At 37.9% G+C, this 13,517-nt stretch overlaps 1 protein-coding gene across 1 annotated transcript; it reads right to left on the minus strand.

Moving 5' to 3' along the window:
- Nucleotides 1-3,882: 3,882 nt before the first annotated feature.
- Nucleotides 3,883-12,769, minus strand: LOC108256125 (uncharacterized protein C1orf232). Its single transcript, XM_017452689.3, has 4 exons — nt 12,362-12,769; nt 8,604-8,681; nt 7,662-7,771; nt 3,883-6,616 (listed from the first exon to the last, which is right to left on the minus strand). Exons 1-4 carry the CDS (start codon nt 12,446-12,448, stop codon nt 6,277-6,279), a joined length of 615 nt encoding a protein of 204 aa, XP_017308178.1. The 5' UTR covers nt 12,449-12,769; the 3' UTR covers nt 3,883-6,276.
- Nucleotides 12,770-13,517: the final 748 nt, after the last annotated feature.

Here is a 13,517-nt window from a genome sequence, read left to right on the forward strand (position 1 = left end):
AGGTGAGGTCAAGGGTCACCGTGTGTGTGTGTGTGTGTGTGTGTGTGTGTGTGTGTGTGTGTGTGTGTGTGTGGCATTGTGGGGGCAACACCTGGTCTGTTGTTCTAAGAAGAAAATGTAAGTGGTGTGTGTGTGTGTGTGTGTGTGTGTGTGTGTGTGTGTGTGTGTGTGTGTGTGTGTGTGTGTGTGTGTAGTCCCACAGCTTTACTCCAGATGGACCTGCTGCTCTCATGGATGACTCAGAGGCCCTTCTCAAACGCCGCTCTGTCACACACAGGTGCTGCGGGGCACGTCTGTGTGTGCGGGTGCGTGTGTGTGTGTGTGTGGGTGCGTGTGTGTGTGTGTGTGTGTGTGTGTGTGTGTGTGTCTATAACCAGGGCTGACTTTGTTTTTATTATGGTTGACTCATAGCTGCAGGTAAATGTGAAGCGGTGCAGTGGGTGATTTCTTTATGAGACGAGACGGAGTGACAGAACAGACAAGACATAAACACGCCAGAGAAAAGAACAAGAGAGGGATGAAATATGATCATGCAAGAAGAAAGAACGAGACAGATGGATAGGACGTGTGTTTTCCACAAGACATACATCTTGAGGTTAAACTCCTGGATTCTCGCTCACCATTTCATGGTATAATCCAATTAAAATATCGTTCATAAACTATACACACTTCTATACTACATTACAATGTAAAAAAAAAAAAAAAAAGTGTAGCTTTAGTATAATGGGCAGTTGTAGCTAATAGATTGTAGACTCTTTTTTTTAATGCATGCAAAGTTTAACTAAGTTTAAGAAATGAGACAAAACCACAAGTGCAACTAAGAATTAAGAAATATAAGGATGCTATTTCATAGTGTTTAGTAAATAACTTACCAACTGAACATCAAAGAACCTTTTCCTACGATTATAGAAACATTTACAGTATGTAAGACCAGCATAGGACCATATACTTTATGTACATCATTAATGGTCCATCACTGCCAGTCAGAATTTTTTGAACACTCGCTTAAAAATAATTGGTTAAAATACAAGAAATGTGTATAGGTTCCATCCATCCATCTATCCATCCATCCATACCGCTTATCCTCTTCAGGGTCACGGGGAACCTGGAGCCTATCCCAGGGAGCATCGGGCACAAGGCGGGGTACACCCTGGACAGGATGCCAATCCATCGCAGGGCACAATCACATACACACTCACACACCCATTCATACACTACGGACACTTTGGACACACCAATCAGCCTACCATGCATGTCTTTGGACTGGGGGAGGAAACCTGGAGGAAACCCCCGCAGCACGGGGAGAACATGCAAACTCCACACACACAGGGCCACGGTGGGAATCGAACCCCCGACCCTGGAGGTGTGAGGCGAACGTGTATAGGTTATATAGCTTAAAATTAGAAAATTTAAATAAGTGATAGATTCTTAAGTAAAAATCAGTTGATGAACTGAGAAATGTTTGTGAGTTTTTATTTTACTGGAGAAAATGACAGCTCTAGATCACTCAAATTATTTGTAGCACGCAGCAAACTGTATATTAACCCTAACCCTAGGAAAAAACACTAGGGGGCATCATAGGAAAACAATCAACGATGCGGCCTAACATGAAAAGTTACTGTTCCCATCACAATGTTTATTATTTTCCAATTACAGTACATGCTGAAGTTTTATTCCTCTTATACCTCTGCATTTTGGTCGATTGGACTTTTGATATATTTAGAGCTACATTTAATGTTGTCAACACCGGCAGATGACGTGGCGCCCCAAATCATCACTGACTGTGGAAACTTCAAGCAAGTTGGATTCCGTTCCTCTCCACTCTTCCTCCAGACTCTGGGACCTTGATTTCCAAATGAAATGCAAAATGTATTTTCATCTTCCCCATGATTGTGATTGTGTGTACTGATCCAGACTGAGAGATTAAAGACTCAGGAAACCTTTGCAGGTGTGTTGAGTTAATCAGCTGATTAGAGCTCTTCTCAGGTCGACATTTCTGTATTATCAATTCTTTATTCTAATATTTTGAGATACTGGATTTTTGATTTCCATGAGCTGTAAGTCGTAATCATCAAGATTAAAACAAAAAAGACTTGAAATATTTCACTTTATGTGTAATGAATCGAGAATATATGAAAGTTCCACTTTTTGAATTGAATCATGGGTGGGGGAATCAACTTTTCCACAATGTTCTAATTTTTTGAGATGCACCTATAGAAACAGTTACAGCTGGAACTACCGTCAGAGCTGCTGTTAGAGAAAATGACTCAACACCTTCTGATCAATCAGAAGCGAGACTGGTGACCTAAATATTCCGCCGCTCTGGGAATTCATTATCAGAATGACTCAGTCATCAAAGTTCTGTGCTACTGAATGGAAAGATCAGAACAAATCCCAGCAGCATTGTTAGTAAGACACTTTACACAACACTGACTCGTATCAAACTCATTTCAGTTTATCCAGTTATCCACTGCCCTGATAGTCAGAAACAAGAATTCCTCATCTCTGTCGTAAATTCGATCTCAAGTTAGCTAAACATGCTGTATTACATGAACATCAAGTACACCATTTTATCCATGTTAAATGGGCTGAATCAGAGCCTAGTAGTTCTATACACCATATGCGATAAAGGCTCCAGCTGTGTGTTTAATGAACCTGCGGCTGTACACACACTTCCCTGCACCCTCTGGATGAAACCGGGTCTACTTATACATTGTACTGAAGGAATACCGTAAAAATGTTAGACTGCAGGACGTCCTGGTCCGGACCATTTCAGTGTTTATTGACTTGAGGGTTTTTGACATAGGTGTGATGTCATTCATGTTTCTCCTGGTGGATTATTCACCTTTAATATGTGCAGTGGAAACAGATTCGCTAAACGTATTTACGGATCAAAGAAGAAATTCATTTTATTATTTTTAATTACGTATTCCTAAGCCATTTTTATTATTTCTTTAATAAACAATATGATTAATCAAAAATCAGGAATGTAAATTAAAAAAAAAAAAAAAAACAGCCCATTGAAATGCTATAAATAAATTTGTTTTTTAAAAAAAAAGATAACTACCTTATGATATATAAAAAAAAAAATCACCAATAAATTAATTAATTCATTAATTAATAAACAAAACTGCAAATGACGTCAAGTCAAAATATCTTGAATATGGGAAAATGTACAGTATCTAATAGTTCTAATAGATAATTAGTTTATTATTAACCTACATAAGATTATTCAGCCTGTTTTTAGATGCTTTTACATTTCACTTCAAACTTTAAAGTTTCTTATTCGACAGGATTTTCAGATCATTTCGCTTCTTTCTAGAAATAAATGCTTTAAATTATTTCTATTATCATGTTGAAAATTATCAGCAAGAGTATTTCAAGCTAGACATTAGTCAAAAACGTTTAGACATAGGTTTAATAATCATATATTTGGTTTATTGTACTATTATAATAGGCAATACTATTTTATATGTCTATATTGAAGATATTTTCTCTTGCTAAGGTGTAAATAGTTTTTGCAGTGAAATAAAATTTTTAAAAAAAGTTATTACACTTTGATATTTGAATATTAAATATAAATATTTTTGAAATATTAAATACAGCATTTAAACTGGGACCCAGACTAGCTGTAAGAGCAGCCTGCAGTGACTCGGAATGTAATGGACAGCAAGAAAAAAACGTGCTCGCGCTGGCTTTATGTTTATATTTAAAGACGCGTTATTTAGTCTAAATGTTAGACTCTAAAATGATTTCTATGGTTGTTCATGTGGAAGCCATGATTTATCTGTTCATCCGGAGCCAAAATTGCAATAACAACTTAACAACAATGACACGTGAAACGAGTCTGAAATGATAAAAACAAACAAGGATTTCATCCGATGGTCTTTATTTGCAGTAAATTTATTTTTGTAAGGTGAAAGAATGAAGCAGAAGAGAAGAGAGCAAACAGCTTACAGCAGGCACCATTATGACAACGTTCCGCAGATGTTCGCACATATCAGCGTATAGGTTTGCCTGAAAGTCTCTCTCTCTCTCTCTCGCTCTCTCTCTCTCTCTCACACACACACACACAGAAACTCTGACTCTGGTTTCATATATTAGACCAAACTGAATTTAGGAGCCAGGACAGGAAATAAGACAAGTAGAAAACAAGCAGAACTCACATGATCCCATTTTCCTCCTGGACAAAAGTGCATTCTTTGTGCCCGCGCTACCATTAGTAACCTCATTTATATTGTTACATTACCATGTATTTTTCGCCATCTAGCAGCCATTTTGACTTATACAGTGTTTGCTTTTGTCGCTTTTAATATTGTCTATTTGTAAATGTGTTTACTATAGGCATGCTAATTCAGAAATGACTCCAGTTAGCTTGTTGATGTGGTAAATAAAGACCACTAGATATTAGCTTGATGATAATGCTACGTTCTGTTGTGCTCATACATGCATGCCAAGACATAGATAATTCATGGAAACCTGTGAAATTTGACCAGGACTACATTAATTACTACAATATTTAACATTTTCTACTTTAAACCATTTAGGTATCCATCTAGGGTATCATGTGATACCAGAAAAATAAAAAAAACCTCATTGCTAGCACAACATACTAAATTTCGTGTAGTGTTGTTAAATACAAATCACCTGTATTATGTTGAAAACCAGAAACATGTTTTCTAAAAGGCTAAGGCTTAGCGTTCACTGTGTATGTCGCCATTTTGTCTGTGAATTCAAGTGTGCTTATGTCATCAGAACGTCCACAAGGAACCATTCAATTGTTTATTTCTAAGTCAGTGATCTTGTTTTTCTTATGTTTGAGTACAATAATCATACAAATGCAGCAACACATGATACTGTAAATCCTACAGCTGCACTAGCAGAAATTAGCATTACCGTAGCAGCAGTGTTAAGGCTGTAGCTACTTATTCAATGGATTAACAAAGGTATAAAGCATGTTATGACTACTTATATGATGACTTGTTCAAGATGATGGGGTTACAATTATGTTATTCAGGTCTGGGAGATGGTTTGAAGGAAAAGAATCCACAGAAATACTAGCAGGATTCAAACTAAACTAGACTATACTTATAGTGCAAAATAGCAGGGATGTTTCTTATAGGGTCATTCCATCTCAAGTGGTCCAATAATTGCAAAGTTGGTTGCTTGACTGTTTTTTAATTTTTACTACAGACACTTTTACTACAGTCACTTACTGCTTTTATCACGGGAGAAACAACACCACAGCTCAGTTTATGACACTTTTCATTTGTAAAACGCCCAACTGATCACTGTGATTCCATATTTGGTTACAATCTACTCACACATAACAACTGTACACCTGTACCAACATGACAGATCAGGCCGGTTGTTCTAATCTGGCCCAGGAGGTCTACTGTCCTGCAGAGTTTACCTCCAATCTCAAACTCACAATTCTTACAGCAGAATGGTATTATAGAAGACTTGTTTTTGTGAAAATTTCACGTTCGTATCTGGTCCCCCACCAGAGATATTCAACCGGAAAGTGGTGGGATTTTTTATTTTTTTTTTAAACTGCAAATTCACACCCCCATAAATATGAGAAGTCTCAAACCTGATGCATGCACGCTATACCTACCTAAGTATCCCCTAAAAAAAATTAAGATGGAGACTCGAACCCTTGCCGTTAAAAATTTACTGTAAATGTGGAACTGTGAGCAATCTTGAGCGCTAAATTTGGACATAAGTTCTAAGTCAATGGAACATGAGTGTGCAAAATGTTTATATAGGTACATGTACTGTGCTCTAGAGATCAGTTTTTGTTCCGAGGAGCTAGCCCATCCTGAGCCGTGATATTGAGCTTTCCGTAAACCAAAATTTGTGTGCCAGGACACAAAGATGCCCATCGTAGTTAAACCAAGTAAAATGAAAACAAACAAACAAAAAAACTGGTGGTTTTGCAATGGCAATACATAGAGGTAATCACTCAAAAAAATATTTTTTTTTTAATTAAAAACAGTCGAGCAACCTGCATTGGACCACTTGAGATAGAATGACCATATACTAAAGAGCAAAACTGCCTTCAGGAACATATTGTGATTGCACACCATGTTATTTATGTGATTGTAGCTTGAATAGTGCCTGTTGTGCATAATTCCCTGAAGAGTGTGTGTCATGCAGCAGTACATCAAGTAAAGGTGGAAGCCATATATATTCAGAGAGAGCAGATACAGACTAAATTCCATCCGTTTTTTTTTTTTTTCTTTTTCTGTCTCTGGCGTCCTCTTATGTTGTTGGCTAGTTGCTCTTGGTTGTGCTTCTGCTCTTCAGCTCGGCCAGCTTGCTGGTCACAAAGTTCCATTTAAAGGCAGGTGTATCATCATTGGCCCCGCCCAGAGAGGCATATTTGGAGAAGCTGTTGCCCTGGCCACCTCCATCTTCTCCTGCTGTGTTCTCCACTCCTGCCTGATCCGCTTCCTCTTGACTCCTCCCATCGGATCCGCCCTCACCGGCCACCTCCGCTGCTTCAGCCTGTTTCATAGCCTCTGCCTGGTTCCACTTGGTGGCAAAGGTGTCCCAGAATCCTGTGTTGCGTTTGTTGGGTCGCGTCGGCTCTTCTGGTTTCACCGCCAGTGGGCTGAAAAGAGATGAGGAGTCAAGTCAAAAGAAACATTACAGTAGGGCTCTACTGAAAATAAGTGAGCTGAGGAAGTGAGATGGAGTATTGGGTCTTTGCAATGGCGTGTTTTGGCTGTACTACAGACACTTCACTTTTCAGCATAGTCCCTACAAAAACTAAAGCTGCAACAGGTGTCCTAGAAATGAGGTTCACTCATCACTTTTGGGCTCAGACACTTTACTCTGGTCTCATAGCTTTATAAATTTGGAACTAGGATATAATAATAATAACACTATATTTCATATATAGTGTTTCATTCTTTTTTGTTTTTTTATTTTTTATTTTACTTTACTGTTTTTTCCCCTCATTTTCTTTTTCAGAGTTGTTTCTGTTTTTAGCAACTTTCTATTTTCTTCTGTTTCTGAAACTATAGAGCACCTGTTATCAAGAAATTTCCCACCAGAATGAAAAAATGGCTCATCTTATCACTTATCTTATCTTATCTTACACTACAATGAGCTATTTTGATTTAATTAGTCATGAAAAAGAACGCAATTTTGTCAAATCATACCCTGTGTCAAGGCACCCTACTTCCCATATGCTTTAAGTTTTAGAGGGTTTTTTTTTTGTTTTTTGTTTTTTTTTGTTGGGGGGGGGGGGGGGGGGGGTACTTGTGCAAGGTTCTGTTCTTTCTAATAAAAAATAGTTATAGTATAGTGAACAGTTTCTCGAAGACGTTTGTTCACTAATAGATGTAGTAGCCAGTATGTTGGCTAGATCCAGAGAGTTGTTTTTTTATGTTGTTTTGTTGTGTTTTTTTTTTTTAATTTGCCTTGATTTTAGATAATAAATTCTTGAGTAACACGTTTTAGATTGTTTGATAATTGACCAGATAAAAACCGTTCAGCATAGCTGACTCAACCCAGGTTAGTGATTCTCTCGCTCATTGACTGATTAAATCTTTAGCTGAGTCTGGAGAAATCCTAAACTGTGCGTTTTACAACAGCAGATGTTGAACTGGCTACAAACACATCATGGACGTGAAGACTGGGAAGTCACTCACTGGTCCGGTACCGGCTGACTCTCAGTCTCAGACTCCAGGAGCTGATGCTCATCGTCTTTATTAAATAGAGCAGTCATACTTTTCCAGCCCTTCGTCCCCACGCCCTGTACCTGAGGGAAAACGTGCAGGGGTATTTCACTTAGACTGGCAAAAAATAAAACACATAGTGATGTCACACAGTGAGTTAACACCTGTAGTGTACAATAGTGTGGCTACAGGTATTCTTTTCCTTCATATTACACAAACGTTGAAAATATACAAGCTCATCACAACACTATGCTTTTGTAACCTATTAATGCTAAATCAGTATAACTGTATACATTGATAAGTATAAATCTAAAATAGACTTTAAATAATCATATCATTTTTATAGGATATATATTTTTATGTGATTTACAATATTAACATGCGATAGATAAGGCTATTTTCTTCATTTATGGCTATTGTTTGCTTCTTCTTCTTTTTTTCAGGCCCAGAAATAAGCTCCGCCCCCTAGGCTAGACAAAGATACTCCACTCTGGAACAATTCAACAAGCCAGTGTAATTCAAAAAACGAGTAAGTGTTCAGTTGGGTCAAAGGGGAAGGCTCGTTAATGTTTTCGTTGCAATTGCAATTCACCTTGTAGGCAGCAGAGGGTGCCAAAAATGACAAACTGCTCCTTTAAAGATAGGAAATCAGACATTTACTTAAGTCTACAAGTTTGTTCTAGAAATTTTCCTAATTGAGCCCTTACAGTGCTGTATGACATTTAATACTGTTCGCTTTGAAAATGAGAAGTTAAGCATGCACCACCAGCGAAAACTGTGGTATAGGATTGTGCGTTTATGATGCCATTCCAGCCCTAGCACATTCATTTTCACTGCACAAGACTGACACTTAAGTGATTAGACTGTAGATCTGTTTAATATTGAATTGCTTGTAGGCTGTGAATGTGGCCTTACTCTTTTCGCCAGCTGAGACACAGCGCTTGGTCCTTCATCGTGCTGGACTGGAGTCATTTCTTCTGCTGTCTCACACACCTACATGCAAAGGTAAATCAGTGAGATAAGGTAAGACACAACATCACTGGCAGAGCTAGAAAAAGGGTAGGGAGTTGTCAGTAGGGTGCTGCCAAGTTCAATGCAGCACACATGAGATTTCCAACATGACTCAACTCCAGTTACAGCTCTGCAATGGTAATGCAACATTAATCCACTTGTCACACCATATGGACTGGAAAGCAGTTTGTGCTCACAATGGTTCACAACTGGGTAGGCTAGTTGTGTGAAATTTGCCATCGCAACTGTCTTTAAGAGCAAAGCTATTATATCGTAAAGCATCCTCAACAGTCAAGCTACAAACTATTACAAAAATGTTGAAGATTGTTTTTCTATGTTTAACATTAGATTTAAAAAAAAAAAAAAACCAACAACTCTACTCTCAGTATGCTATGCTCATGTTCTAAAAGTACAGACGATACCTCTAATACGTTCCGAAAATTGTATTATGACATAATGTACTGCAATATCAAAATCACATTGTCATATCTTCCTACAATTCCTCACTGATGCAAGTGTAGGCTACATCTGGCAGACCTGTTATGTCTCGACTGGAAAGTTATGAATTCCACATGACTAATAAAGTTATCTTGATCAAGATTTTAAGCAAAGTGCCCCAAAACACCACAAACTGTCCTAGTGGAGATCTGCATTTTAGTACCAATATCTCCTGTTAGTGTTATTTGGATTGGAACTTTTGTATTTGGGTGTGAGCTAGAAATGAGTTCTAGTAGAATGAGGATTGGTTCGAATAGAAATATCTCCATCTAGTGGTTCCATATGGTCCTGCAATACACAAACAAATCTTGAGCAGTGTTTTCCCATAAATTTTTTTTTTTAAAAATCAGTGTTCCCCAAATTTTCAAATAAGTAAATAATGCCACAAAAAATGCCTGATAAATGTCTGACATACTATTATTATATTATTTATATTATATTATTATTATGATTATTTCCCTATTATCCATACAAGGTGCTAAATCAGATCTTTTTGGATGTTCCTGGTTTAAAAAATGTATCCAATTGTAGTTATTTTCCATCAGGTAAAGGCATTTGGAATTTACGTGGTGTTATTTTACAGTAGCTAGGTTAAGCAACAATCTGAAAGCCTACAGAGTGATGACACAAAGAACTGTAGGCCTGTTATGAACTGTGTTGTCAATTCTCAAATCTGATTGGTCAGAAAGTGTTGATGGATTTTCTATAATAACAGCTTGGAAAGAAGTTCCAGTGTGAGCGCTTTGTAACAGTCAGAGGAAAAGCAGTAACGTTAAGCTTTCGGAAAGTCTTCGTTACAGAAGAGTTTGTACTTTGTGGTTTCCTGGTAATGTGACAAAATGCATTTCCTTTATTCTCTTTAACTTCCAAAGAGAGAGAAAAAAGAGAGGCGAACAATGGAGAGGCGAACTGGTGAGGGAACGATGTTTTATAGCTGCTATAATATAAGTGATAACAGGAGCTAATTTGTTTCATAGACGTTCCACAACCTTAAATGTAACTGTAAATTGAATTTTTTTTAAAGGAACAGATGTTTTTAATTAATTAGAAATTGTAATTGTTAGCCAAATCCTATGGTATAAAATGAATCAGCTCTCAGGTAGTAACAGTAACTCCGCTTCATGTCAGACTGCATCACATCACATCACCCTGTTCCTGATTATTTTTCTATAAAAGCACATCCCAAGGGTTTTATTCCTCACTTATACAGTTTGCCACATAAGGAGCAGAATTAAGCAACATAATGTAAACCCATTTCATTGTAATATTAGATCAATTACCTCTTTTTTTTTTCATTTGAGTTTTTATCCACAGTACACTTGAACTGATCTGATCTTGTGGCACTGAACTAGAGACAAAATAAGAAACTTAACCAGACAAAACACTGGGCAGAAAGGACGGATTCACAGTTTGGGGGGAGGGGGGTGGGTTGTGATCACTGCAGTCTATACCGAACAAATAAAAAAAAAAAACACTGTGAATAAGACACATAATAATATGCAATTACACTATAGAAATATACTCATAGTTATTCCTAACTCTACCTAAGGAGATATTCATGAGAGGGCCATCACAGGTTTATGTGAGTAATATATGCAGTATTTTTCTACCAACTCTGTAATAACGGAGCGTTTGACATCACATAGATTTCAGTCAGAAATCGTGAATTTGGCTTATCCTCCTTCAGAACTCTACGAAAACTCTGAGAGCACAGTAAGAATGCATTATATCTGGGCATGTATTAAGAACTGATGGATCTGCAAAGAATATTTTCTCATAACGATCCTATCTAATGCTATCACAATAATTGGAACTGTTTTCAGTACTCTACATATTAAAAAGGGCACCAACAACATACAAAAAAAAATCCATGCACATCCATCCATATAAGATCACAAGTTCTGCATTTAGTGTAAGTCAACTGAAAGACGTTTTTATTTGACGTAGGAAAAGGGGTTTGGAAAATTGGGATCAGGGCTAATCGCGATTTTTCCCCCCAGATTCCTAGCATGGCTGCTGCTAAATCGCCTTAAATGATGGGTTTTAATTAATTAGCAAAACAAAACATCTTAAAGCTGTTTAACAACCTGAAAATGTATCACTGTACCTTATTTGTTGTTGCTGCTGCTTTATTTGAATTATTACACCATGCATTGTTAGTTTCCTACATGGATTTCTACATGGTAAATTGAGTAAAATATAAATGACTCTGGGTAAATAGTTATGAATGAACAATAAACTAATGTTTTGGATGAAATTATGATACTATATTATGATAAATATAATTTAAGGGAGTTTTGATAGCCCGAATGCATATACTCGAGTTTCAAACCCAGCATCAAAACTACATCAAGTGCTCTCTATATCTTTCAGCTCTCTCAAATTCAGAGGTCTTGAGTTGGAGCGCCTGCTCAAACCTCATCCCTGCTAAATCAGTAAACTGGTATCTGAAGCCATGCTCCTGTTAAAGATCGAATTACGCCAGGCCTTAAAGAACTGGGTCACATCCCACCGTCTGCTCCATTTCACCTGCAGCCACCTGACCCACCTGTTGCATTCCTTCTCTCAATCTCTTTCCAACGTAGACAGATTTAGATACTGAATTAAGGAGTAGGAGGCTCTCCTTGCACTTTATTAAGATTCAGAGATTCAGTTCTGTGTAAATTCACTGACGTCCACTTCCCAGAGGACTTGTTCCACTTGGTTTGTCTCCATCTGACCATGCTTAAGAGAATGACTGTGCATAATAAAGCCCTTTCTCTGAGGTACAGCTGTAGCATAAGGCAATGTTTATCTGCTCCTGTTTGGACAGGAGAGTGTTGTATTCATGCTGGATCACCTTATCAACAGCCCACGATGTGTACTATGTCCTGTTCTTTATCATGTATATGTTTAGCATTGTTTAGGTGTAGAAACCGCACGAGTGGCTGTTTTCAAAATAATGTCGTTTTTCCACTAATTACCTACTTTTTCCCCAATAAGAAGCAGTGTAGCTTAACAAAACTACCTAGCTAGATATTTCCATAAACAAACTGAACCCAGAGTAGAGGTCTAGTGGTGTGATTCCTCACTCTGATGCTTGTCTTGATGATTTTTGCTTTACTGTATAACATTTATATCAATATATTTTTCCATTTAGAGTTAACTATCAGCTCTAACATTACCTCTTCAGCAGGCTCTTCCTCAGTGTCAGCGTTGAGGGTCTTCATCACCTTGCTCTTGTACACTTTCCACAGTGGATTCATGCTCATTTCTTCCAAAACCCCTGGTGAAGTGAAAACTGAGAACGGGAAGTCCCTCAAACGTCCGGTCAAACCACCATCGACTGAATTCCGGACTTTCTGCTGAATTTAGACGCTCTCAACGCTGTCTATGGTCCATCTGCACAAAAAAAAAAAAAAACCTTTCAAATAATAGGCCTAGAGACGGACAGAGATGGTTGTGGTGGTGGTAGTGGTAGTATGAGTCCAAAATCCAGGTCAGAGATCCTTCATGATCTTGTATTCTTTCAGGTTTGCTTGCAGAAGCCCTGGTTACTGATTGAAGTGGAGAATGAGAGAAACAGTTGCAGCACTGATCACTCCCTCACATAGACACACTGCCACGGTTCAGGAGTCCAGCATCGGTTACCTGGAAACAGGTATGGGTTACCTTATGAATATTTAAGCTGCTCCTTTTGAGAGAGGAGCTGCCATTGTTGGCTGGATGTGGATTGTGCAACTCAAACCTCTCGCTCTCTAGGTTTCAGGAAGATTATACATAAATACTGTACAGCTGGAATGAACATTTGTAGATTCGGATCTGACCTTCTGTGTTAACAAAATGTTTCATGTGATTAGAAAAATAGTTTATTGTCAGTGAGTTGCAAAGATCTATCTTGTGCAACTGGTTCCAATATGTACAGTTTCCTCCACTAATATTGGCACCCTTAGTAAATATGAGCAAAGAAGGCTGCGAAAAAATTGTCTTTATTATTTAACCTTTTGATCTTTTGTTTTGCAAACATAACAAAGGTTTATGAAAAAAAAAACTTTGTTAAATATATGTGTGCAACAATTATTGGCCCCCTTTTAGTCAATATTTTGTGCTACCTCCCTTTGCCAAGATAACAGCTCTGAGTCTTCTCCTATAACGCCTGATGAGGTTGGAGAATACATGGCGAGGGATCTGAGAGCGTTCCTCCGTACAGAATCTCTCCAGATCCTTCACATTTCAACGTGCACGCTGGTGGACTCTCCTCTTCAGTTCACCCCACAGGTTTTCTATGTGTTTCAAATCAAGACTTGGACAGCCATGGCAGGACCTTGATTTTGTGGACAG

This window comes from Ictalurus punctatus, chromosome 23 (genome assembly GCF_001660625.3).
Source record: "Ictalurus punctatus breed USDA103 chromosome 23, Coco_2.0, whole genome shotgun sequence".
NCBI lineage: Eukaryota > Metazoa > Chordata > Actinopteri > Siluriformes > Ictaluridae > Ictalurus > Ictalurus punctatus.

Coding starts and splice junctions, on each gene's coding strand:
- LOC108256125 (XM_017452689.3), bottom strand. CDS start 12,448: ATGAGCATGAATCCACTGTGGAAAGTGTACAAGAGCAAGGTGATGAAG. Junction 8,682..12,361: donor AGGAAGAGCCTGCTGAAGAG/GTAATGTTAGAG, acceptor CTTTGCATGTAG/GTGTGTGAGACAGCAGAAGA. Junction 6,617..7,661: donor AGTCAGCCGGTACCGGACCA/GTGAGTGACTTC, acceptor ATCTCTTTTCAG/CCCACTGGCGGTGAAACCAG.